The following is a 22,810-nucleotide window of genomic DNA, read 5'->3' as shown; positions in this document are numbered from 1 at the left end:
ATCAGAGACAAACATGCCTTGATTAATCATAAAAACATAGCACTTAACCTAAATTTAATCAAATATGTTAAAATGCTACTGAAAACAGAACTCAGTGGCATTCTCTATGTATGTATTTATCCTAGTCACACAGACTGACATTTGGGCTGGTATGCCAGGTATTTTATTTTATTTTATTTTATTTTATTTTATTTTATTCATTTGCAATGAGAGAGGGAGAGAATGAGCATGCCAGGGTCTCCAGCCACTGCAAACGAACTCAGATGCATGTGCCACTTTGTGCATCTGACTTACATGAGTACTGGGGAATTGAACCCCAGGTCACTAGGCTTTGAAGACAAGCAGTTTAACTGCTGAACCATTTCTCCATTCCCATCTTTTTTTTGTTGTTTGTTTGCACATTTGTTCATGAGTTTAATATTCTGGGCCTTTGAGGTGATGTCATGGGATATATCATGAGTTGAAGTTTGGAGGAAAGTCTTTTTGTATGGTCCATGTTTCATTCCCCATCGGTACCTCTATTTAGTATGATCAGATCATATTTTATTTTTTTTTAAATTTTATTTATTTATTTATTTGAGAGCGACAGACACAGAGAGAAAGACAGATAGAGGGAGAGAGAGAGAATGGGCGCGCCAGGGCTTCCAGCCTCTGCAAACGAACTCCAGATGCATGCGCCCCCTTGTGCATCTGGCTAACGTGGGACCTGGGGAGCCGAGCCTCGAACCGGGGTCCTTAGGCTTCACAGGCAAGCGCTTAACCGCTAAGCCATCTCTCCAGCCCCAGATCATATTTTATAATTGAGGAACCTTATAGTTTTTAGTCATCAGTCCCTCTGGTTTGATTGAAAGTTTGTTTGTTTGTTTGTTTGTTTTTAAAGCTGTGTCTTTTTTTTTTTTTAAGGTAGGGTCTCACTGTAGCTCAGGCTGATCTGGAATTCACTATATAGTCTCAGGGTAGCCTTGAATTTATGATGATCCTACTACCTCTGCCTCCAGAGTGCTGGGATTAAAGGCATTTGCCACAATGCCCAGCAAAAAACACCACCACCACCACCAACAACAACAACAAATCTAGCTATGTCATTTGAATGGAGAAATTTTGTGAGGATTGAACCTAAGCCCGTGAGCATGCTGGGCCAGCGCTGTGACATCAAGCTATATGCCCAGTCCTAGATAGGAGAGGTCTTAGTTTTCTCTATCCAGTAAGCTGTTTAAAAGGCAAAAAAACAAAAACAAACAAACAAACAAAAATACAACATAAGAAGTGTCTAAGACATAGGTTCCTGTTGTCAAATAAATGTGATGAAAATATATGTAAGGGCTTCTTCTCATATAACTATAGGATGAATCCTAGCCTCAGCCAGTATTTGCATGCAACATAATGACTTTACAAATTTCTGGTTACATGCTCGCCTGTTTTCTGGCCTATTAGCACCTCAAGGGAAGAATTATCCAACCTTCCTACTGGTTCTGTAAACACTTACTGGTGGCTAGTTATCTGTCAGGCAGGATACTGTTGACACAGAGGCTGAAATAGCTGAGCTTGTAGTTTACAGTCTAACACAGGAGACAGACATCCAATAGATAATTGCTTAAGCTGTGACTGAGCTAAATTGTATGCAAAATGGAGTCCTAGGCCAAGCATGGTGGCACACACCTTTAATCCCAGCACTCCGGAGGCTGAAGTGGGAGGATCACTGTGAGTTTGAGGCCAGCGGAGATTGCATAATACATCCCAAGTCAGCCTGGGCTAGGGCGTGACCCTACCTCATAAAACCAAAATAAATAAAATAAAAAATGAAGTTCTAGCATCTTCTTACAAGTTGGCCTGAAGAGGCCAAGGTTTGTAGCTCAGTGGTAAAGTGTTTGCCTTCTATGCATGAGGCCCTCCACAACACATAAAGCAAAAGAACGAGACATTATCCAGAGGAAAGAAATATAAGCTGTGCCCTGAAAGGTAGGTGGATAACAGGGGTACACACATTCCTCCCAGTAAATGTCATTAGTTGTGAAAGAATTTGGCAGGTTTATAAAACAGAACGCAACCAGTGTGGACACAAAGTGGTGTGTTGAATAGGGGAAGATCAATTAGATATTTCTGTAAGTATAAACATGAGCCAGGTCACCAAGCCAGGATAGAGATTTGGGGCTTAGTTCTGACAGACTGAGAGGCCATTGATAGGCACTAAGAGGACAGTCAAGTGTCCTAGTTTATGTGCTTTGGAAAGATTGCTCTGGATGTAAGAGAGATGGATTGGGATGAGTGAAGAATGGCTATTGAAATTTTCTAAGCTGGAGGAAGATGCCTGGGGCTCATCCAGTCCCAGGAGTGATGACACCAAGAGTGGTGAATGAAGTACTTAACAGATGGAGCACTGGGTGACAGGTGGGATGCAGTGACACCAGGCGAGGGGAGGCCAGGTTCCTGGCACAGAGTAGTTGCAATTTATAGATGAGCAGCTCTAGGGGAAAAATAAGGATGAGGGACAAGAGGCTTGGTTTGTCCATGTTGAGTCTGAAATGACTTTACAGATACTGGGGAAGCTGTCAGGTGGAACTTAAAGGGATGCCTGGGCTATCACCTGTGAGCATCTCCAGCCAGCAGTTGTCAAGTAGAGCTGCAGAAATGGATGTCCCTGGAGCAAACCTTGAGAAGATTCTCTGCCATCAGAAGGTTAATTAAAGGAGGAAAACCTGGCAAGGGAGATTACCAAGGAATGCTCATCTGCACAAGGGAAATTGGCAGAAGGTGAGGTTGCCAAAACCAGGGGGCAGTAGCAATTGAAGGAAATGACGGGTTGATAGCAGCACCAGGCACTGCGGTTGAGGCAAACTCAACAGTCCACAGAGGTTCAATGTGTAGAGGTCATCTGTGACCTTGGAGAGCAGAATGATGTGATTGAGAAATAAAGTGTGAGGAAATAATGATAACTTTTATGAGACACCTGGCTCTGAAGAAAGAAGAGTGAACAGCAGCTAAGGGGGATCATAGCATCCAGTGATTTCTGTTCATCCTTTTCCCCCTCTTTTTATAGTGCATGAAACTGGACTGCATTTAAGTGTTGGACAGTAAGTCAATATAAGAATCTAAAGATCTTGGGGAGTGGGAGCCATAGATCTGCACATAAATAGCGAAGGGTTGGCTTTGCACAGAGCATACTCCCTGCGCTGCAGTGAGAAGGGAGGAGGAAGTGACAAGAATGCAGGTTGGTGGATGAGGACAGTTCTGCCCATTGGCTCCTGTTTTCTCAGTTGGCAGCAGGCAGGCTCAGCTACAGAGAACTGAAGCGTGGAGGTGAGTGGAAGATCTGGAAGAGTCAGCACTATGTGTGATTTCTGCCAAACCCCTGGGAGAATGTAGGTCTACAAGACACAGGGTAGCAACGGCAGGCTGGTTGAGTTGATCCACACTTCCCCTCCCTCATATCCAGGTCTGAGAAAAAAAAAGAGTAAATCAAAGAGAGTTCAAGTTATTTGCAATAGAAGGAGAGGGTCAAGAAATGAGAGAGAGAATGCAAGTTCGAGGATGGAACAGACTTCTAATGAGAGGGGACTGATCACAGAGAACGGTGTTCTGAAAGAAATCCACGGATGCTGAAAACATCAGTAGCTTGGTGCTCCTGAGCGAGCAGTCTATTAGGATATGCTGTGTGGTCAGCAGGGCTGTGTTTCAGAGAGCGCAGCAGCCCCAGATGGCACCCTCTGTGGGCTGTGATCTGTGGCCAGGTAGGCTCAGGGAAGAGGCTGCTGGAGCTAAGGAGGTTAGGATCTGAGGATGGCCCTGTATGCACTGGGGCAGGAAGCTCAAGTGGCTATTGAGCAGGCCTGGGCCAACTGTTGTAGATGGAACACAGTGAAACGCAGTGGCCTGAGTGCCAGTCTTCCCTAAGTGATACGGGTGACAGAAGCCTGTGGGTGAGAGAGTGAGGTGCCAGGTGGACTCTATGACATTTTGGGAAGATGAGTGTCTTAGGAGGGAGGACTAGGAGAGGTGAAGGGCCAAAGAGAAGCCATATGTGCTATATGGTCACCCAACAACCAGAGGACACTAAAGCAGGAGATGGCAAAATGCTACCCAGCAATCCAGCAGAGAGAGGAATTAAGGGCGAGGGGCTTGCTGAGCAGGAAATGGATGCTTGACTGCTGGGGTCAGAGAAGGAAAGTGTAGGATTGTCAGGGATGTGGGTCTAGAATGGAACATTCCAGAGACTGGTGTGTGTCCTCAGGTGTTTGGGTGGAAGTTAGGAAGAATGAGTAAGATCAGAGAACAAGACTTGGAGGTTTTATTCTTGATCATTTTAGAGGCAGACTCCTTTTGGGGCTGTCAAAATTCATCTCTGTCCAGGGTGGTTATTGTTCAATGCTATGGTACAGTGCAGTGTGGTACAATGGAGTGCAAGGGAGAGGGAGGAAAACAGAGGAAGGGCGTAGAAAGTCAGTTGTTCCGTTGCCTAGCATTGGCAGCCACTGTGCCATGTTTAGCATCTGCATTTTCTGGCTTGGTTGTGGAGGTTGCGGGAACTCACATTCTCAACCTGTAGGTATAGAGCTTTTTCCATGATTAATTTATGAAATAAAGAAATACATCTCCTCCTGTCTATTTTTAATTTTTTTCAATGCCTATCCATTTCTCTGTGATATTGGCTCTGTTATGTTAGTTGCCACAGCACTGAAGTTTTCTGCAGACTCATGTCATTAAGACATCCCAGGGCTCAGAAGGATGTTGGTGAAATTCTGCTTCACTCTGTAAAGTCTCAGTTAACATCATTTGCATAAGTTAGTCTTTCCAGTTCCTCTTTAATGAGGGTGTCTTTAAGATATGTTCTTTTACTTCTTGAAGGGGCAAATGATGTGAAAGTCCCTCCAGGTCAAGCTGTGTGTCCTACACCTGGGTGCCGAGGAATAGGCCATATCCGTGGCCCACGCTATGCAGGACATCACAGGTAAAGATTTTTCTTACTTAAATGCTTTCAGGGATGAATGCAAATATTATGTTGATATGCAGCTGTGTGCAGCATCTTAAATGAGTCTTGGGCCTAATGCCCTTTCACATTTCCCTCTCCCTTGTTCGTGCCCTTTCTTGATGATTCCTGCCATTTGCCAACTTTCTGGTCCTGCTAGCCTTCTTGGAGCCCAAGGTGCTTCTCAGGCCCATATCAAGACTGTCTCTGCGGTCTAACAGATTTCCTAACAAGTGCATATTCTCCGTTACACCCACCCCTCCCCTGTCTCCCCCTGTTCAGAATCATCTTCACTCTCCTGCTGAGGCTTGCTTTCCCCCAGAGAAGTTCAGAAATGCTTTCAGTCTCCTTGTTTTCACTTTTCTCCATTTGCTTTTCTCTCTTTCCCATTCATTTGGAGAAAAGATGATTCTCTGAAAGTATAGAAAGAAAGTAACAATTATTTACATATTTTAAATGTTATATGGAGTGGATGGTACTCACAAAGAAAACCAACTGCAGATAAATGCACAGGTATTTGCTATTTTTCTGTCCCTGGTAACTGGTAACATGTTGCATAGAGCCAGGCGTGGTGGCACATGCCTTTAATCCCAGAACTCGGGAGGCAGAGGTAGGAGGATTGCCAACAGTTCAAGGTCACCCTGAGAGTACATAGTGAATTCCAGGTCAGCCTGAGCTAGAGTGAGACCCTCCCTTGAAAAAACAAAGGAAAAAAAGAGATACATAGGTAAGTTACTCATCTTGGTGGTGATATAATAATAGAACATATTCAACTAAAAAGAATTGACATCAGTTTTCTCTAAATGGCAAAATGTATAAAAAATAAACATCATAGACAAATACAAAGAGAGAACTTCATAGAATATAAATTGCTCAAAATGGCAGACATCTAAATGTAACACAGGATGTTCTGATGTTCTCAGAGGAATGCAGATCAAGAAAGCAGTGTCCAAAACACTTCTAAGTGAATCAGAGCCAGAGTTACCATACAACAGGGGTGAACATCCCAAGTAGCCTACATGGGTCTGTATTTTATGCATGCAGATTTGTTCACACGTAGCAGAGTGCCTTCCAAAACAAAGAAATTAAGAACCTGCAAGCACCTCGGATAGTTGTGCAAATCCATGGGGTTTGGGCGTTATGAGTAGAACTGCATCTCTGGAAACATGTTAGTGCCATGTGAAGGGAAGAAGTGGACGCTGAGGGAAAGGTGGAAGGATGCAAAGAGAGAAGGGAACTGGAGACTGAGAGTACGGTCCAGAATAGGTGAGGAGGTCTGTTAGTGTTGGAGCCATTTTCCACACACACATCCTCAGAAGTCTGAAGCTACAGGATCTTCCATGAGCTCCATGCTGTCTCCGTCCGTGTGTGTGTGTGTGTGTGTGTGTGTGTGTGTGTGTCTAATCTAGACTGCAGAGCCCAACATTGTGCTCACTAGTCAACATGAGCCTATGTACATTCAAGTTCATTAAAATTAAAGTAAACGAAAACTTCCGTACAGTCACGCACAGCCATGTTTGTGGCCCGTGGATGTTGTGTGTGGCTGACACCTAAGGGGGACATTTCTACCTTCTGGAGTTCCGCTTGATATCCCTGAGGGAGGCTTGCATAGTATTTTGCCTTCTCTGCAGAGATTTCTTTTTGTCCTGGACAAAATAGCTGACCATGTCAGTGCTTCCTCCCAAAACGTGGGTCATTGTCTTCAAAGTGGACTGCACTACACAGTTGCTGTGTGTCTGTCCCTTAGCTGACCCTCGTGTGGAGCTGCGGCGTAGGTAACAGTGACCTCTCTACGCAGCTGCTCTACTCCCCGCCGGCTTCTCCCCATCCAAGCTGATGTGCCTCCCACCTCCTTGTGTGCCACTGGCTCACCTGGTTTTTCTATTGGATTCTAAAGAAGGGTTGATGAGAGTCCCCATGGATGTGTTCTTCCTCTTCTAGAAGCTTCTCTGGACGTTTTGCTCACCTAATATAAGCAGAGCTTGGTTGATGCTTTTATCTTATTATTAATGTGAGGATGATTGATATGTTTTAGCAACCAAGTAGCCTTTCTAAATGTTTGGCTGGACAAGCTAGAATATAAACATCAAAAAGTGTTTAAAGAAAGGTATTTTATGAAGCATAGAGAGAAAAAAGTAATCTGAAGATGTACGTATCAGTCAGGGGTCTCTGGAAGAACAGCACTGATAGAATGAATGTGTATTATAAAGCAGATTGATTGGATAAACTCATAGGATATGACATGGGCAGTCCAATAGCTGTCTGCAGGTTTGTGGATCAAGGAACCAGGTGGTACTTAGTCCACAAGGGCAGATGTGTTGATCCAACAGTCCCAACCCATCAGTTCCAATCCAACTTTGAAGGCCTGGTAGATTCTGGAGAGCCACTGGTTTTCAGTCTACATTGGAAGGCTGAGGAAACTCCATTCCAAAGTAGATGAAGGATAGCTGAACAGGAGGTATACACATAGAAGTGACTAGTCAGGGCAGCCGGGTAAAAGGCACTGACCATCAGGTAGCACAGGCAGCCAGGTAGAAAAGCCTGTGTTCTCTCAGAACTTCCTTACATATAGCCCACCAGGAGGGTCACACCCACTCTGGAGGAAGGACTTCCTCCTTTGGTGAGTCCTTCCTGGAAGTAGCCTCAGAGACCTGCCCAAGAGGAATGTCCGGACTCCTAATCTGATCAAGCTGACATCAGAAGTCAACCATCACAAGGTATGGTAGTAAGAACAATGGAGCTCCCAGGAAGCTGCCTCAGAGGCATGAGACACCATACTACCTCCAGACTCCACAAGGCTTGGGCTTAGCATCCTGCCATGTGGCTGGGTGATGACTCTTGTCTAGTTACATACCTGGTTATGCCACAGCAGGACTCGAGTGAGGAGGAGCAAGGTGTTCAAGAGTGTCATGGTTCCTGGGTCTCAGAAGTGAAAGTGAAAAGTAACAAATACTGTAATTACCTGCTCTTTAATGTGCAAAAGGTAAAATATTGAAAACTGGATTTTTTTTAACTTGCATGTTTATATAGAATCTGTAAGGTGTGTAAGGTAAGCCATAAGGTAAATAAATTGAAACTTATCAAAGGAAAGCCAAGAGCTTTTATTATACTTCACACCATTTTATACTGAATGAATGAGACCAAATTTCCCAGTGAAATTAGTGTTACAGAGCAGTGCTCACAGCTAATGCAGGACCAGCTCTGGTAAGCATTGAATACCTCTATTCTGCTGTCAGTATTTAATTATTTTACTGTGTGTAGAACTTGAGAATGTATTTAAATTCTCTTGTAATTAACACAATAAAATTATTTTGATATCTTCTCCAATCTCTGCTGTTGGTTTGCATGTTCTTTTTGTTATTGTGGTCTAACTTTTGCATAGCTCTAAAAGATTAAAGGTAGCATTAGTTAAGTTCTTATTGTTGGTAGTGTCTGCTTAGACACATGCCTACAGGTGGACCCATACATTCCCAGGCCTTTGAAAAGTTTGCCCTCTCCCATCCAGTCATCATTATACATTTTGTTCCTTTTTATATTATTTATAAGCAGAGAGAGAGATAGAGAGAAGAGAGAGAGAAAATGGACACATCAGGGCCTCCAGCCACTGCAAATGAACTCCAGACACACGTGCCCCTTGTGCATTTGGCTTATGTGGGTCCTGGGGAATCGAACCTGGGTCCTTTGGCAGTGCATGCAAATGCCTTAACTGCTAAGCCATATCTTCAGGCCCATCTTTGTATTTGTAAAAAAAAAAAAAAAAAAAAGTTAAATTTTTAATTTTTTAAAATTTTTATTTAGTTGAGAGAGAGATTGAAAGAGAGAGAGAGAAAAGGAGAAAGAGAGATAAAGAGGCAGATAGAGAGAGAGAACGGGTTGCCAGGGCTTCCAGCTGCTGCCAGTGAAATCCAGACACATTTACCACCTTGTCTATCTGGCTTTCATGGGTCCTGGGGAATTGAACCTGGGTCCATTGGCTTTTTGGGCAAGTACCTTAACTGCTAATCCATCTCTCCAGCCTTGCATTTTGTTCTTATATCTCAAAGACATGGTATGGTGGTTTGAATATAAAGTGTGTCCCATAGCTTTAAGGGTTCATGATTCATCTTTCTACTTAGTCCCCAAGCTGGTGGACCTTTGGGAGGTGGGACCTTGCTAAAGGAGGTGCATTGCTGAGGGCCGACATTGGGGTCGAGTAGTCCAGCCCACGAGGTGTTTGGAGCTAGCTCATTCTTGCTGCTCTTTCTTTCTCATTGACGTCTGAAGATGTAAGCTGGTTGCCATGCTTTCTCCACCTTCATGAAAGTTCCCTTGAGACTGTAAGCCTGAAATAAACCCTTTCTTTCCATAAGCTGCTACAATGCACCATCTTACATCCTGTTATCATTATGTTTTGTTCTTGTATCTCAAAGAGGAGGTAAGCAAAATATGAGAATGTTAAAATGTCACTGATGTCTCCAAATTCAGACTTTCTGTTTGATTCATTTGCAGCTTGATTTTATTTTCCTGACAAACATAAATAAAGCTTACATATTTCAGAGCACAAGCAGTTTTTCCTCTTAGCACAGATTCATATGTTTACTGAAAAGGCATCATTCTGCAAGATACTTCATTGTTGCAGTCAGGTTCGCATTGCTGGCAGAAATCATCCAACCAAGAGCAGCTTTTGGGAAAAAATAGGTTTATTTTGGCTTATAAACTCAAAGGGAAGCTCTATGCTGGCAGGGGAAAACGATGGCATGAGCAAAGTGTGGACATAACCCCTGGCCAACATATTGTGGACAATAGCAATAAGAGAGTGTGCCAAACACTGGCAAGGGGAAACTGGCTATAATACCCATAAGCCCACCACCAACAATATACTGCCTTCAGGAAATGCTAATTCCCACATCTCTATCAGCTGGGTACCTAGCATTCAAAGCACCTAAATTTATGCGGGACACCTGAATCAAACCACCACACTCATGGGATCTCACCTTCAGAAGATTCTCAGACAAATATATATATGTATGTATATATATATATATATATATATATATATATATATGTATATATATATATATATATATATATATTTATATTATTATATTATATTATATTATATTATATTATATTATATTATATTACATTACATTACATTATATTTTAAGGCCTCTTAAGGAAAAGTAGTCTGGTTTTGGCTCCCAAAGCCTTAGGGAAACCTGAAAGCTCCGAGCTCTGCTATGAAGAAAGTCACTTTTTAGGTGTGTTTCTGTCAAACACTCCCAGGCCAAGAAGTGCTTACAAATACTGATCGTTAATTTTGCCATTTCATGTCAGAAATTCTAGTTCAGCTATGGAAGGCCTCAGGCTTCGAAAGGAAGTAAACAGTGTTCTGAAAACAAGATGCCAGTGTTTTATTTTATGTACCTGAGAAGAACGATGCCATGCGGGTGCCACTAGAGACAACTGAAAATAATACTCTGATAGATGAGGTGGACCTCTGCATGTCCTTTTTGATGAATCTCAGACAGGGTTTTTTTTTTATTATTATTCATTAGGACAGTTACATGGTTAACCATAATATTCAAGTCTGTTTGGAGTTCATGTAGAGTGTGCATAAACCATTATTTGAAGAAATTGCATCATTTCTTATCTGTATGAAAGTAGGACTTTTGGCACTCAATTATCACACAATTTACATTTTATTTGAATGAATTTACATAATGAATAGAATCAAGTAGATGTATTTGCTAACACAGAAATATTTAAAGATAGCCACATCAAGATTACACGATACAAATTTACTTTTGAGCCAAGGTTCTGGATGATACAGAAGGTTTTTTTTTTTTGTTTTTGCTTTTTTTTTTTCTTTTTAAAAAAACAAGTAGAACAGACACTACAAAACTTGACTTAACACTGTGCCATAAAAGGAACAATATTTGACAATGGTGTTGGAGATATAGCTCAGCAGGTAAATGCACTGGTTTGCAAAGCCTACCCGCCTAGGTTCGATTCCTCGCTACCTGCATAAATCCAGATATACAAAGTGGCACATGAGTTGAGTTCATTAACAGCTACAAGAGTTCCCATACTGCCTGCCTTTCTCTTTCTCAGTCTTTCTCATAAAGACAAATATTTACCTTTATTTTTTATTTTATTTATTTATTCATTTATTTGAGAGAGAGAGAAAAAAAAAGGTAGAGAGAGAGAGAGAACGGGCACATCAGGGCCTCCAGCCACTGCAAACTAACTCGACTCATGTGCTACCTTGTGAATCTGGCTTACATGGGTCCTAGGGAATCAAACCTGGGTCCTTCAGCTTTGACAGCAAATACCTTAACCACTAAGCAATCTCTTCAGCCCACAAATATTTTTTTAATGACAATTTATTTGAAAATAAATAATTATATCCATTACATAAGTAGCTTTACAGTATGAGAGCCTCTGGTCTTGTGGTCAGGTGAGGTACAAGGCACACATGCCTAATATATGTGGACTTTTTAAGCTAGACTCAATGTATTTTGCATCATAAGATGGTCATGAATCTATGGGGAACGTGGGCAGTATGTTTTGGTTTAAATGTAAGATTCCTAAGTGTCCCCCATAAGCTCATGGGTTTGAACACTTGGTCCCTAGCTGGCGGTGCTGTTTCAAATGTTGTGACACCATTAGAAGGGAGAGACTTGCTGGAGGGAGTGGGTCCCTGAAGATGGGTTTTGAAGTTGAATAGCCCTGCCTCACTTCCTTTTGGTCCTCTGATTTCTGGTTATGAACACTATGTCACCAGCCTGCCTCTTGTTCCTGCTACCATGAGGGGATGTATCCTCTCAGAACTGTATGCCAGAATGAGCCCTTTCCTTCTTTACATAGTTTTCTGTTAGGTATTTGGTCACAGCAATGAGTAAAGTAATGTGTGGGGTGGGGGGTGAAGAGGGAGTTTTCATGTTCATAATTTAGAGTGTTTGCAATGGTCTTTATTAGATGCCCAAACCTGTCACTTACTATGTGCTTATGAGGCATGCTGTCCCTACTACCCTTCAGTCTCCTCATCTTTGAATGGGAATCTTTGCAATAGCAAGGTCAGGTCCCATAAAAGATTATATTAAGCATAAGTCTGTTTGTCTGTTTCTCTGGGCATGGTTTTGCTGTATATTCCATGCTGGTCTGTAGTTAGCTATGTAGTCCAGGCTGGCTTTGAATTCACAACCTTCCTGCCTTAGCCTCCACAGGTGTTAGGATTACAGATGCATGCCACTATGCCATGCAGGCATCAGTCTTTATACACTCAATAATACAATGTCATACTACTGAAAGAGTAAGTGTAGAAAGTATGAAGAGAAACAGAATGATGTAGAGTGACTTTTAACATGTTCATTTCAGACACTGGCAGGTGATTAGACATGCTAAGGTAAAACAAGGATGTATAGAATCTAGATGAAATGATTAAAGAAAAAAATGGAAAGATATATTCCAAACTAAAACAGAATGAACCTGCTTAAAAACATGTTTCAAAGCTCACAATTAAGGCATGATGGGTCAACTGAGGTTATCAAAATCAGAAGTATCCATTAGATTCTTTGACAAAATGTATGTAGATTGGAATTGTTGAGAGAAGAAAAAAATCATCTAGAGTACATGAAAATACTTCATAACAAACATTTAAACAATCATGGGCACAAAGAAGAAATCACTCCTGAGCCTCAGAAAAATCTAGATTTAAATGAGAAGACTGAAAAGATAACCTTGTTTATATGTAAATTTTATACCTATTCTACACAAGAAAGAAGGGCCCTGAAGACACTAAATACTACTCAACTCAAAACAAGTGGGGGCTGGAGAGAGGGTTTAGCGATTAAGGTGCTTGCTGCAAAGCCAAAGTACCTTGATTCAATTCCCCAGGACCCACATAAGCCAGCTGCACAAGGTGGCATACGCATCTGGAGTTAAGTTTGCAGTGGCTGGAGGCCCTGGCGTGCCCATTCTCTCTATCTCTCTTTCTGTCTCTCTTTGTCTGCCTCTTTCAGGCTCTCAAATACATATATATATATATATATATATATATATATATATATATATATATATATATTTTAAGTGGATGATTGTTGGAGAAAAACTATGTCGTTTAGAGAGGTAGCCACTGGAGGGTTGCCCATTCTCCAGTAAATAACCTCCCAGCCATGATTATGCATGTGATGCTAACTTAAATCAACAGGTCCAAAAGTTATAATCAGATACACAAGGCCTGGAAACAGGATGTGGATCTAATAGGAAGAAGGGTTTCAGTGGGAGTGAAAAGGGGAAGAGAGAGGGTCAATGGGGGTGTCAAAATGCAGAGCACGCTGGTATGAAAGTGTCAAAAAGTTATAAATATTTTTAAATAACTTCAAAAATGGAAGAAATACCTAACCAAATGATAAAATGAACAAGTTAGAACACACATACCATAAATTGGTAAGAATTATTATTATTTTTTAAACAAAGAAATAATACTACAGCAAGTCAACAGTAACCAATATAGTTGAGAAGCTGCTATGGACAGACCATGCACTGTTTGTTTTAAAATATTTTTATTTATTTAAGAAAGTGAGTGTGTGCACATGGGCACGCCCAGCTCCAGACCCATGTGCCACGTTATGCATCTGGCTTCACATGGAGACTGGGGAGGAGAGGTTCCTACGCCCTCCCCACCCACCACCAGAAGGCTTTGTAAGCAAGCACCTTTAACCATTGAACCATCTCTCCATCCCCTCCCCTCCACACACTGTTCTGAGAACTTGGAAAGGACTCCTCTGAGATGGAATTGGAAGTGCAGCTGCTGGTTTTCTCGTTCATTTTCTCATACTTTGTTTGCTTTATTTCATGGACTGTCAGTTTGCCTGAGTCAGGTGGGAATCTTTGGGGCTCCTAATCTCTCATATTTATCTCTTGTCATCCTGGAGGAAGTCTTTCCTGAGCTAAGAAAACATTGCTTCATTCACTGTTCTTTTTCTTGCACTGGAATTTTTTTTTTTAATGTTTGTGTGTGTGTGCAAGAGAGAGAGAAAAAGAGAGAGAGAGAATTGGTGCTCCTGGGCATAAAGCCACTGCAATTGAACTCCAGGTGCATGCACCCCTTTGTGTGCATGTGCCAACTTGCGTGCTTGCGTCATCTTGTGCGTGTGGCTTATGTGGGATCTGGAAAGTGAAACATGAGTCCTTAGGCTTTGCAGACAAACACCTTAACCATTTAGCCATCCCTCCAGCCCTGTACTGGGTTTTTAACTAACAACCCTTGGTGCATAACAGCCTACCTAGGAATGCAAACCCCTCCTCTTCCTTGGCCTCTGATGGTTTTCGCTGAGTTCCACTGACCTCTCTAAAAGCTCAGAGCCTCTCTCACCTGCATGGACATGTTGGGAACATCCCTAGAGCTCTCAGCCCTATTTTTCCTGCCTGATCTGGTTTCCCAGCAGCCTGACTTCCTGCCCTTTCCCTAGGAATTCCTTTACCTTCTTCCTTGAGTGCCTCCAACCAAGACCCGATTCTGAGAATTCTTTTCCCTCTTGTATTTTTCTTTTTCTTTTTCCTTTTCCTGTTTTTATTTTGTTTTGTTTTGTTTGTTTAAGCTAGGATGTAGTCTTCCTATATCCTCAGTTATAAATTGTAATTGTGGGTAGACATCCACTTGGGATACCTTTGCTTCAGAATATTTAAGATATCCTTTTTATTACCCACCATCATTTAAACATCAGTTCACTAAGATTCAGTCCTTTTTCATATGGCTGCTATAGCCCTATTACCTACCCTCTGCATGAATCATACCTGTACCCCTCACATTCCCCAATGACCTTTTTTCCTTAGCTGTTTCATTATCAGGGCAGTTTCATGATCACATCTTCTACTTCTATGCAGTGTTCTGATAGCATTACTTTAATGATACTGGTTTCTCTTTTGTTTCTTTTTAAAAAAAAAAAAACAACACCTTTTTAATTTACTTATTTGCAAGCAGAGAGAGATAGAGAGGAGAGAGACAGACAGGAAGAATGGGTATGCTAGGGCCTTCAGCCACTGCAAATGAACTCCAGATGCATGCACCTCTTGGTGCATGTGGCTTTACATAGGTACTAGGGAATTGAGCCAGTGTCCTTAGGCTTTGCAGGCAAGTGTCTTAACCACTGAGCAATCTCTCCAGCCCTCTCTTTTCTATTGGCTCTCCAGGATGATGTTTGGAATTTTCTTACCTTGCTTTAAACTCTTGACTTTTGTTCTGCTTGATAAACAATTTTCTCAGCTTTTCTTTGAATCCTAACACTGACACTTGTAATTAGACGACAGAGGTTTTTCTGTTGTTTTTGTTTTCCCCTGTGTCTGAGCATGCATTCTTATCCTCTGATTTGTCTTACATTACTTCCTGCTCTTATTAGATAAGCTGTATTTTTTCCTTCTGTTATAATAGTTGGGGTTGTTGCACTCCCTGTATTGACTATTTTTCTCCATAATTTTGTTATTCGTTTTTGTTTTTTTTTTTTTTTTCATTAGCGTGATTGGCTTCCTCCCCATCATTTTAAAGGAATTCAAAACCTGGCAATGTTTCTCTGTGTTCCCTTTTGAAAGGAAGGTCTTAAAAGGCTAATGCAAGTAGGCTGCCATCCATTGAGAGTTACTTCCTGGTATGTTGCCTGGCCTCCTCCCTTGAGTAGACCCTTAGCTTTCCGATATTTACTTTCTGTCTTTACAAATGTATTGACCTCTCTCATCTGCCAGCATCACTCTGTGTGTACTATTCACATCAATTTCTACCCTTTCATTTATTTTTTATTTGAGTAGAGAGAAAAGAATTTAATGTCAAAGAAAAAGAATATATTAAATTTTCCACTCTGTCATGTTTTGTCTTATTCTGAAACTTGATCATCCAAGTTATAATTTACCTAATTGTTTATGATTCATTTCTGCCTGCCATTATTGTGTCTCTTCTCAATGATATCTAGTTCATAGAAACAGAAAGTAAAAGATCTTGAAGAATGACTGTTTAGTTTGGCTCATAAACTGTATGAATTTTATAATGTGTGTTTGGAATACTGTGTTCAAAGGGAGTCCTTAAAGCATGACACTGAGCTTATATGTTGTCACGTTCAACGGCAAGATTCTGTATTCACTTTACCTTACTCCTCCGTCATTGTCCTTGATCTTGTGTAACCACATACTGAAAGTCTACTGGGGAAATTTTTAAATAAACCTGCAGAAGTATTTTTTCTTCCACAAGTAAAATACAAAAGAATATTTGGCTTTATGGAATGCTTTAATTCTCAAAATGACATGATTAATTACCCCATTAGTAAGAGCACTGATAACATAACAAAAGATCAGTCATGGGTCCATGCCTCACTTCTATTCATGACTTTAAATTTCTTAACAGCTAATGTGTAAGTTTGATTTTGTGAAATGTAGATTAATTATATGAGAATTCAATGTTCTTGAATTTTTTAAAAATAGAATTGTGTTGGGTCAGGCTGGGCCACCAAGATGGAGTCACCAAAGACAGCAGGATGCCAACAGAGGCATAAGAAAGTGGATTATCCACATTCCTCAAGAAAACAAACTGCCATTATCTCTTCCTTGCCTAACAATGCCCCAGGTCATGGTTTTCTGCCCCCTTACCTCATAAGTCGCCTGGTCACTGTTCTTGTCTCAGGCCCTGGCTATTTTTATTTATTTATTTATTTTTATTTTTGAGGTAGGGTCTTACTCTAGCTCAGGCTGGCCTGGAATTCACTCTGTAGTCTCAGGGTGGCCTTGAACTCACAGTGATCCTCCTGCCTCTGCCTGCCAAGTGCTGGGATTAAAGGTGTGCGCCACCACGCCCAGCATGGCCCTGGCTATTTTAGATCTCCCTTAAAGGAGCCTTTTTTCATTCAACTTTTCCCTTCCTTACCTAACCCCAACTGAAGAAGCCCTATAAAGCCCAGTATCTGAAAACTTAAGTTGTCTGTGCTTCTCCCTTGTAAGCCAGTCCTGGCAGCTCTTGCTTTTCCCAAATAAAAGCTTTCATCATTGCCTCAGAGTGGTTTGAATGATTTTGGTCACTCCCAAACCTTACATCTGTACCTTGACTCAGATAGGAGGCTTCTGATTCCCCTCTTGGACAGCCAGACCTCCTTTCCCCTGACTAGACCAGTGAGCTGCCATTGACCCTCTGAAGGCTTTGGACCATCTCTGCCTGATACAGGCTCTCACACCCACCACAAATCAGCCTCTCTCTTCTTCCCTTCAACTCCTCCCTCCTTCTTGGTAAGTGTCCCTCTTGGGTTGGCCTGCTCTCAGGTTTAATCGCTCCTCGTGGAAGCCACGCTGGCACACCAGGCTATACCCTTGGCCATTTCTGGGCCCCATCCCCAGGTCTTGGTAAAGATGCACTCTCCATACCTCTGGATCTCTCACTCTCTCTCTGGTCTACCATACCCTAAGGGGTGCCTTTTGGTTTGGTTGCAGCATCTTGGAACATCCTCCTCCTCCCTCCTCTCCCTCTACCACCTGAGGTCTCATCTTTCAGAAGGAGCCACTTACACCACTGGGAGCACAGTTGCTGACAGTTGTGACCTGCACGCCTCTGCCCACGTTGGAGGTGCAGACCCCATTCACCCTAATGGGCCAGGGGATCATATTGGTGTTCTGTCTAAACCCAGCTTAAGCCCTGGTTCTTTTCCCTTGCCCTTCTTTTGCTCTTTCCCTGTCTCCTTAAGAACTTAAAGCCTCTATGACTCTTGGATGACATCAGTCTTCATCGTCTGACCTTTCTGTGCAACACTGCCTGGCCACAATATAATCTGGACAATGGGTCCAAATGGCCAGAACATGATACTTTTGATTTCCAAAGTCTCACTGATTTAAAAAAAAAAAAAAAAAAAAAAAAAAACTTCTGCTGGGCTAGGGAAATTGTCCTAGTGGTTAAGGTGTTTGCCTGTGAAGCCTAAGGACCCTGGTTCAACTCCCCAGGACCCACATAAGCCAGATGCAAAAGGGGGCACATGTGTCTGGAGTTCATTTGCCGCGGCTGGAGGCCCTCACTTGCTCATTCTCTCTTTCCCTCTGCCTCTTCCCCCATCCTCTTTCTCTCTCTCTCTCTTAAATAAATAAAATATTTTAAAACAACTTCTACCAATGTACAGGCAAGTGGTCCAAAATGCCCTATATTTAAATATTTTTCTGGCTGGAGAGATGGCTTAGCGGTTAAGCGCTTGCCTGTGAAGCCTAAGGACCCCGGTTCGAGGCTTGGTTCCCCAGGTCCCACGTTAGCCAGATGCACAAGGGGGCGCATGCGTCTGGAGTTCGTTTGCAGTGGCTGGAAGCCCTGGCGCGCCCACCCTCTCTCTCTCCCTCTATCTGTCTTTCTCTCTGTGTCTGTCGCTCTCAAATAAATAAATAAATAATGAACAACAACAAAAAAAATTAAATATTTTTCCCTGTGCATGCATGGCCTTCTCTCTGCCTATCTGCTCTTCTCACCTGAACCTTCTAGCCAAGGTCTCAGGAATGTGCTCTAATTCAACCCCTCCCCCATACTCATCCTCACCTTCTGCTTTTGACCTGGATGCCATAGATGACCTCACCCCAACAGCTCCTCGGGCTCCTCCAGCTTCCTCAGCCTCTCCTGACCCCTTGCCTGGTAACAAGGTTTGATTTTGGTCTCTAGAGTTGTAAATAGAATAAAAATTTTAAATACAAATGCATAGCTTGTGAGTGAATGAATGAGTGAAGGGGAAAAGGTTGTATGGAGTCTATATGAAAAGTACACTTAAAATGAATGTGTGTGTATGAGTATGTATGTGGCCTAGGACTGCAGAATACTTTCTGCTCTGAGCAGCGCCATTTCATTGTGGGAGATGTTCTCCACCAAGCCCATTGTACTAGACAGCATGACCAACTTTTACTGTTGAGTGTCCCCTAAAAGGAACACTAAAAGTAATTAAGATCATAGATAAGAAAAAATACAAAATTCTCTTACTCTTAAAGAGTTGTAAAATGGAAAGACCAGAAAGCTGCCATGTAGCCCTTAGGGAAGTCCAAAACCATCACTGGAATTAAAATAAATAAAATTAAATTAAAACAAAGAGGTTATGCTGTCCCACTGTGTTCCCCAAAGGTAGGATGCCAGAACCTGGGGGAAAACTGCTGCGGCTGGGGCAGCTCTCTAAAGAAAGGACAAAAGCAGGGGACTTATGCACAATTTAATTCACTATTTAAGTTTACTTTATCTTTCTATGCTTTTGTGGGACTACTAACAGAAAAACAGTCTCAAGATTTATGTTTAAATTTAGAAGTGCTCAATACTGAGTTTGTAAGAAAATTTCTAATAATGCTCCAATCTATTTTCATATCTAAAAAAAAAGTGTTTCAGGAAAGTTATAAAAACCAAAGTTCCAAAAGCAATAAATGATAAAAATGTATATGTTTATTTTGGATAAATAGTTCAAGTCAAATCTGGTCTATTGTTTTATAAAAAAAAAAAAAGTTGAGCTGGAGAGATGGCTTAGTGGTTAAGCACTTGCCTGTGAAGCCTAAGGACCCTGGTTCAAGGCTCGATTCCCCAGGACCCACATTAGCCAGATGCACAAGAGGGCACAGGTGTCTGGAGTTCATTTGAAGTGGCTGGAAGCCCTGGCACACCCATTCTCTCCCTCCCTCTCTCTCTTTCTCTGTCACTCTCAAATAAATAAATAACAAAAAAAAATTTTTTAAGTTATTTCTAAAGGCCTTTCATTAAAAGTCTTATGGTAAGGACAATGAAAGTTTTCTTGGTAGTTATTAAGATGAGCTGACCAAAGAAGATAAACTGGAGAGAAAACTTTAAATATTGGATGTTAAATGCTTGATGAAAAAGATTGTTACAGAGTGGTTACACAAACTGTACAGTAAAGTATTTACATGAGGTTTGAGTAAAGTATGTACATGAGGTATGAGTAAAGTATGTGGATGATGTCAGGTTAGTATGGTATTCAGGCTGTAAACTTAAAATTTGAACTTACTGATGTTAACCTGGTTATGATAATGGTTATGAAAGACTGAATTTAGAGTATCCAACCATGTTAGCTAAGTTGCTTTATTTGTCGATCTTTTAACTAATTCTTAAGGTTAAAATTGACTCATTAATATTTCTCTCCTAAGGTTATTATATATGTACAACCCTGCCTCTAAAAAATTCACAGAGGAATTATCTACCTTTTTGCTCTGATTTCATAAGATAAATAGACCACATTTAGAGATACTGAACAGTATTTATCTGTCATACACTTGAAAACTATTTACTTCATGGTAAGCAGTAAAATTCTAAACGAAGTTATGTTGTGATTTAAGATGTAATTCCTCAATTCCTCCAACAATCAGGTCTTAATACTTTAAATTTAACTTATGTCATTACTGAACAAGTTTACCAAAGTACCACAGTCTGAATTATAGAGTTGGTTAAGGTTCAAATAGTTACAGATTGTGTAATGAAATTTTGTGTATATTTGAAATTCAATACAGTTCTATAAAATTTATTTGGAGGAGATAAAAAAAAATTATTTTTTTTGGCCCAGCAGTTAAAGGTGCTTATTTGCAAAGCCAGATGCACATAGTGGAGCATTCATTTGAAAATTGTTTGCAGTGGCAAATGACTCTGGCATGCCCATTCCCTCTCTTTTCCATGAGACTCGTCTCCTTTCTTCATTAGATCATAGCAGTTTAGTCCAGTTCCTCTATTCTTTGGGTATGTTAGATATAGCTGAATTAATTTCAGAAACTGACTTATAAATAGGACCAACATCTTAGTTAGCTTTTAAAAGTGTTAAATTTCTCTCTCTCTCTCTCTCTCTCTCTCTCTCTCTCTCTCTCTCTCTCTCTGTGTATATATATATATATATATATATATATATATATATATATATTATTCCAATTCTGATAAGCTTTAAAAATTGTAAAAATTTTCATGTCTTCATATTAACCCAAACATGTTACTACATAATATTGATTTCTTGTTTATTTTGAATTCTTTTAGCATATATTTTGTTCATAGTTTACCCTTTATAGCCCCATGTGCTTTAAATATGTAAACTCTGCTTTTTGTTAATATCAGACTTTTCCAGATATCAGAATATTATAATTTGGTTTATGCAAAGTCCATAATGTTTGGATGTCAATAAGCATACATCACCATGCCTGGCTAAAACTCTGTAATTTTAAGATGGTTCTTGTCTTATGCTGGTTTTGCTGAGTGATTATCACTGTGGTTATAATCTAAGTCTTACACAAAGTGACTTATTATGATTTTGTTCTTAGAAAAACTGAGGAACCTCCCCATGTCTTAGGGAAATCCACTGTATACAAACAATGTTAATATAGTTTATCTAAGTTTCATGTGACAGTCAAAAATATTTCTTTAGTTAAGCCTTGAAATTGAATTGAATTGTAAAAGGTACTTATTTAAGAAATTACTTTGTGTCTGTCATTTTTGTCTCTAATATATGTTAAAATTGGGCTTGCTTAACTCAACAATGACCAGGTTTTATTTTATTCTTGAGCTATGTATAATCAGTCTCAGTCAAGGTTTCACTTAATTAATTGTCTCATTTCTGACACCTTAAGTTCATTGCTTATAGAGATACTGATACTTAAGACATGTTTCCTGCCCTAGAAAAATAATCTTAAATTGCTGTTCTGCTTTCAGTTTGGGAAGGTAATTGGTACTTACAGCGGTATACAGACTACCAAAGTTGTTTTCAAACACCGATGCCAAGGTCTTGTCTTTTCCTGGCATACAATTTCTAGATTAAATCAATTTACCTAGTTACTGATAAAATAATTGGCTAAATACTGTTTTCAGGGCCCCAACTGAAAAAGCCCTATAAAGCCAATTATCGGACAACTCAGGTGGGCGGTGCTCCTCTCTTGTGAGCCAGCCCTGGCAGCTTGTGCTTTTCCTGAATAAAAGCTTTCGTCTTTGCCTCAGAGTGGTTTGTATGGTCTTGGTCACTCCCAAACCTTACAAATTGTATATGAAATGTTTAGTTTTGTAGAAACTAGCACAGTGGTTTCCAAAGATGCTGTGCTTTCTGACACAGACTATGATTTTTTTGAGTACAGAATCTCAAGTTACAGGAATTACCAAAGTTATAGCCATCATCTCCTTAGAACAATGGAAACAGTTATGACTTTGTTAATTTATTTTTGTATAAAAATAGTTGCACCTTCAAGGAGAGAAGACAGAATACTGATATCTGATGACTTACAATCACCTTGAAAAACAAAATCAATTTAAAATATTGGTGAAGAAAAGACATTCTTTTAAAAATTAGAAATATAACTGAAGTGCATTATTTTAAATGGGCACCATTTTCTCACCAGGTAAGCCCATGGGTAGTATTAAAACTTTCATTTCAGAGAAAAAGAAAACAGTTTTGATAGCAAAGAGAAGCATTCCAAAATAATCACTGATATTTCAACTGCCAAGTCATGTACCTTGAATCTATTTCTTTATTTCTTCCTTTCTTTCTTTTGGCTGTGTGTGTGTATGTATGTGTGTGTTTCCTGAATAGAATCAGACAGGATATATAGGTTTTGTATTATTATCATTTTTTAACAAAATATCAAATATGTTCTCACATTGTTAAAATTTTTCAGATTACTCACAAAACACATTTTAAGGCTAGTTGACCATTTGGTATTTTATATTAGTTAGAAATGACTTTGTCTTATATTTTCCCTTGACTTTTTCCTTTTTTTCCTATTAGCAGTACCAAACTAAATTGTTGTATGCGCATGCGTTCAAAGAGACTTGCATATTCTATTTTAGCCTTTCTATGTTGCTTAGATAAAATCGGACCTAAATAAGGTATGGTATTTCTAAAATCATCC

At 40.4% G+C, this 22,810-nt stretch overlaps 1 protein-coding gene across 4 annotated transcripts in view; it reads left to right on the top strand.

Annotated features, from left to right (window-relative positions):
• Positions 1–22,810, top strand: part of L3mbtl4 (L3MBTL histone methyl-lysine binding protein 4) — a 451,548-nt gene that overhangs the window by 274,396 nt on the left and 154,342 nt on the right. For all 4 annotated transcript variants that reach the window (XM_045144044.1, XM_045144045.1, XM_045144046.1 and 1 more), the window contains one exon: positions 4,843–4,945. In XM_045144044.1, coding sequence (XP_044999979.1) covers positions 4,843–4,945 — 103 coding nt within the window. The remainder of the gene's footprint in view (positions 1–4,842; positions 4,946–22,810) is intronic.

This window comes from Jaculus jaculus, chromosome 2 (genome assembly GCF_020740685.1).
Source record: "Jaculus jaculus isolate mJacJac1 chromosome 2, mJacJac1.mat.Y.cur, whole genome shotgun sequence".
Classification (NCBI taxonomy): domain Eukaryota; kingdom Metazoa; phylum Chordata; class Mammalia; order Rodentia; family Dipodidae; genus Jaculus; species Jaculus jaculus.
This window is presented reverse-complemented; position numbering and strand designations above follow the sequence as displayed.